General features: G+C 53.9%; 1 protein-coding gene across 1 annotated transcript in view; it reads right to left on the reverse strand.

The window, feature by feature from the left end:
• The window catches only part of USP49 (ubiquitin specific peptidase 49), a 5,952-nt gene extending 4,451 nt beyond the window's left edge, over positions 1 to 1,501 (reverse strand). The window contains exon 1 of the mRNA XM_009082216.1: positions 140 to 1,501. Within this exon, the coding sequence (XP_009080464.1) occupies positions 140 to 1,501 (1,362 nt within the window). The remainder of the gene's footprint in view (positions 1 to 139) is intronic.
• Positions 1,502 to 4,751: the final 3,250 nt, after the last annotated feature.

Here is a 4,751-nt window from a genome sequence, read left to right on the forward strand (position 1 = left end):
CAGTGATGATCCCTGTGGGTCCCTTCCAACTCAGGATACTCTGTGATTCCTGACTGCAGCATCACAGGCATGTTCACCCCCACAGAGCCCCTCGGTGTGAGCAGCTCCAGTTGATCCCTGTGCAAAAGGAGATCCATACCTGGCTGAGCAACTGCCCGTGGAAAATGGTGTTCACCACCTTCAGCACCTGCTTGGTGAGTTTCCTCTGCGAGAAGGGGATGAGGATCCTGCGCTTGGTTCCCTCCGACTCCAACTCCTGCTGGACCTTGTCCAGCAGCTCACAGAGGAATTCCTGAGCGTCCTGCTGGTCGTAGCCCCGGAATGCTGGGATCAGGCTCCACACGGAGTGCAGCATGGCAAAGGGGGACACCAGGGCCCACTTGCCAGACCACATCACCCTGAAGAGGGTGTGCAGCTCGTGGCAGAGGGAGATGTGCTTCGAGCTTGGCTCCTTGGGCTGGATCAGCTCTAAGCTCCTGCTGATGGAGGAGCCTCCATTCAAGCCAGCTGGCAAGCCCTGCGTGCCAGATGATCCCACCCTGTCAGGCTGCCCTGGCTCACTGGCAGCAGCCCCATTTGCCAGCCTGCCAGGCACCCTGGCCCTCCCGTTCACAGTTTTAGCTAAGAGTTCTTCTGTTTCACAGAGATCAAGTGTCAGAAAACATTCCCTAAACTTCTGGAGGTGGCTGAGCACTTGCAGGATGGAGTTCATATAACAGGTATTGCCCAGGTTCCTCAGCCCTGTCACCCCTGGAGTCATGGCAGGCTGACGCCGGATGGAGTAGAACTGCTTGAATCTTCTGCTCTGCATCTGCCTTGAGGTAGGGGAAGTGGCCACCTCCCTGAATTTACTCGGGATCAGGTTCTCCCTGTGCACGTGGGACAGCAGCCTGGCACTCTTCCTGGGAGGGGTGTTTGCCAGCTCCTCCAGGAGCTGCCTCTTGACCTCCTGCCGCCGCTGCCGCAAAAAAAGCTCCTCCAGCTGCTTCTTCTGCTGCAGCTTCAGCTGCCCCCGGGAGCTCTTACCAAACCAGGTCCTCAGTGCCCGCGCCAGCAGGGCCTGGCGCCGGTGCCAGAGAGCTGTGAGCATCTGAGACTGCCCCTGAGGGCTCCTCTGAGGGCCACGCTCCTCGCCCAGCGCCATGGAGCGCAGAGTCCTCCCGCCCCGACCCGCCCGGTCACACCTCTGACCTCTGATGGCCAACAGAGAACTCCTCAGCAGCTTCAGGTCTCCCTCGGGGTTATCGTTCAAGACATAATCCTCACAGAGGTAACAGAAGACGTAGAGGTCGTGAACCTCCATGGCCAGGGGGTGCCTGGTCTGCTGGAAGTGCCGCAGCGCGTGCTCCTCCAGGTACCGCCCGCAGGCCACGTGGGAGCACTTGAGGCAGGCCCAGAGCGACTCCGTGGTCTGGCACTCCACACAGTGCCACTTCTGGGGGTTCAGGATCGAGTGGTCCTGGGCGAGTCGTAGCCGCCCGACATGTTTGCATCTATCCATGTCTCACAGGAGGCTTCGCTGCTCGGACCTGGCAGGGCAGAACACACAGAGAAAAGGGGTTTGGAGCCATGACAGGTACTGGAAATCTCCTCAGAGAATCATGGAATATCCTGAGCTGGAAGGGACCCACGAGGATCATCGAGTCCTACTCCTGCCCTGCACAGGACACCCCAAAATCCCACCCTGTGCCTGGGAGCATTGGCCAAACCCCCCCTGAGCTCTGCCAGGCTCTGACCACTGCCCTTCTTTGGCACCAGCTGTAAAGACCTATAAAAGCATCAGGAAAACAACTGTTTTACTGAATGCCTGTTGGAATGGGAGGGAAATCAAAGCTGGGAAAGGAGGAGGTGCAAAGAGCTTTCACTCCGTGTCCTCTGTGTGTTGGATAAAAGATACTCAGCCCTGCAGAGAGCCCAACTGAACCCCAGGGCCCTAGTCCAGTCCCTCCAAGGCTGAGACCCACGGGAAGGAGAGGAGACCCACAGGAGGGAGAAGAGCCCACACACTACTCACGGAGTCATGGTTACACATCCTTTCCTCCGTGACGCAGCATCCCGGGCACGGAACAGCTCCATGTTCCAAAGGAGTCTTGGTGGTTCTTGGAGAATTTAATTACAAGTCTTCCTTGTAAGGCAGCAGAGCTTCAAAGCCCTGCAGAGAGAGCATGGAGAGGGTGAGCAGGGGAACAGCCCCAGAATGCTGGCAGGGCTGGGCCGGAGCACAACGAATCCCCTCGGAGCACAGAACACACTGACTGCACAAACCACAGCTAGCTGGAGCCCAAGCCTGGTCACACCTGGGAGCCCAAATCCCCAGATGTTCAGACATGCAAGAGACACTCTGGAATCTCAGTTTCCTGCTTTCATTTTCGGACCATCTATAAATCTGCTGCTCACATGTAGCCTCTGTGCTGGGGAGGCTTTTGTAGTGGGTGACCCAACATACGGCACAGGGAAAATGGGAGTGAAAAAAGAAGGGAAAACGTGTCCCTCCTGGGATCACTGGGATTTGGGCTGCTTGGATCACTCTGAGAGAGAAGGGGGAGGAGAGAGGGAAAGATTATAAAAAGTAATGAGGAGTTGTCAAGGGTGAACTGTGGCAAAATATGAACTACAGAGGAGAGAAATAAAGGAAACAACCTGCCAAAGGGCAGGAGGGACTGGAAAAAGGGATCTGTTGGAATAAACTGTGACACAGGGCTGAACACACACCGAGCAGTGAGAGAGGACAGTGACAACAGGCACAAAGTGGCCACAGAGGTCACAGAGTGGCACTGCCAGGCAGGACAGTGGCTCTGAGAAACCACTTTCTGCAGGGCAGAGTTAAACCCAAGGAAAGTCCTGGCACACCCTGCCAAAGCTTTTGGGTAGGCACTGAGCTGTCACCTGGCTGGGTGTGAGGAAACCCACCTGGCCAGGCTAAGAAAATGTATTTTTAGCAGTCCCAAATTATGCAAATCTGCTGTAATTACCACCTTTTCCAGGGATGTTGCTGTGAAAGATGGAATCTCTCAAGAGAAAAATCAAAGCTCTTCAGTTCTCTATCTCTCCTCGACTCCAGATTAAAGCTCAAGTGGCCACTTCAGAACCTGCTTCCTCGGAGGGACCCCACAGTGCTCACAGAGCTGTTTCAGCTGCTCACTTACACCAGCTCAGGAATCTGCTCCTCTCCTTTGGCCTGGGCTCATTCCCTCCCAGATCCCAGGGCCAGGAAAGGACCTTTTGGAAATCCTATGCTAAACAAAGGATTGATTTGGTCTCCTCTTTCCAAGTTGGAAATATCTCTCCCTACCTTCCTCCCTCCCCATCTTCCTCCCTCTTCTCTCCCCACCTTTCCCCTTCTTCCCTCCCCACCTTCCTCCCTGACCTTTTCCCCTCTTTTTCTTAATTTTCCCCCTCAGGTCTAGGTAGAACACCATGGCACAATCCTGCCTGGTCCTGGAGAGCCCAAGTGGCAGAGCTTGCAGCCTGTGAGAGCACAGACACTATGGTAACATTGACAGCCTTCATTTACATAAAAGAATACTAATTATGTTGTATCATCAACATCTGTGATTCTGCTCACTGCCATATGCGACAGTGTGGGGAGTTTAACCCTTGAGTCTCCCCAGCACGTGCTGAGCAACAAAAAATGAGCCCTACCCACACAATTGTCTGGAGACTGATGACCCAGCCAGGCCCTCCCCAGTCCTGCAAGGTCTTGGGACACAATATTTTCCCAAAACCACTGAATTTGGCCTCGATTTCCAAGGAAGGAGCAGCAATGCTGCTGGTTTCAGCTGGGGAACAGGCTACCAGGAAATCAATCCCACAGCAGATCCAGAGCATTAAGGAATCATGTTAACAATGCAGGAGGCTGTCAGTGGATAAATTACAAGCCTTTTGTCAACTGCTTTTGCTTTTCCTGCATGGGTCAGGAGATTTCCTGTTGGAGCAGGGAAGATTTTAAGCACTGTCTCTCACTTCAAAGCAGCTTTGTTACACCTTCACTCAGGAACCCCCAGCACAAAAGCATCTTTGATGCTGCGTGTGCTATTCCCCACCTGCTTCTCTTTAGGCATCCAGGGATAATTCCCTTGCAAATCCAAGCCCTGATTCCACGGGCATTGAGCTGCTCTGCAAGTTAGAAAGGTGTTTATTTAACCCCAAACCACCTGAATGAGACGCTCTCCCTGTGAGTGAGGCTCCTCCTCCCTCCACCACCAGGATTTCTCCTTCACGTTGAAGATTTCTGTTACTGACTCATAGTAGTGAGTCCTTCCACGAAAAGCACGAATTGGAATTGGCTCTCCCATGCACCAAAGGCAGCTGGAGTGTCTGCAGGACCAGCCCTGCACCCCCCAGGCAGCACACAGCCGAAAAGGGCACTGAAACACCGGCACATGACTAAGAACACGAGTTTTCCTCTCTTTTGGCACAGTACACAAACAATCTCCTCCCAGGAACACGGAGCAGAGGCTCCCAGGGAGAGTGACAAGGCTGTGATTACAGGAGAACACAACCATGAGTCAGAACCCGTAAACACTGGCACCAGGGGGAAAACAAACCTCGCAGAGATTACAGGGCTGGAGCTGCTGCAGAGACTCCCAGGCCTGAGCACAAACTGCTGGGGCAAGTCACGAGCACCAGAGGGGTTAGTGCTGGACAACCAACACCTTCCGTGGGAAAGGTCCTGGAAACAAACACACAGAGCTCTGCTCGATGCAATTACAGCTTAGCACCTTTAATTCTGGGGTTTGCAGCTTTTTTTT

Source organism: Acanthisitta chloris, unplaced genomic scaffold (assembly GCF_000695815.1).
Source record: "Acanthisitta chloris isolate BGI_N310 unplaced genomic scaffold, ASM69581v1 scaffold13670, whole genome shotgun sequence".
Taxonomy (NCBI): domain Eukaryota; kingdom Metazoa; phylum Chordata; class Aves; order Passeriformes; family Acanthisittidae; genus Acanthisitta; species Acanthisitta chloris.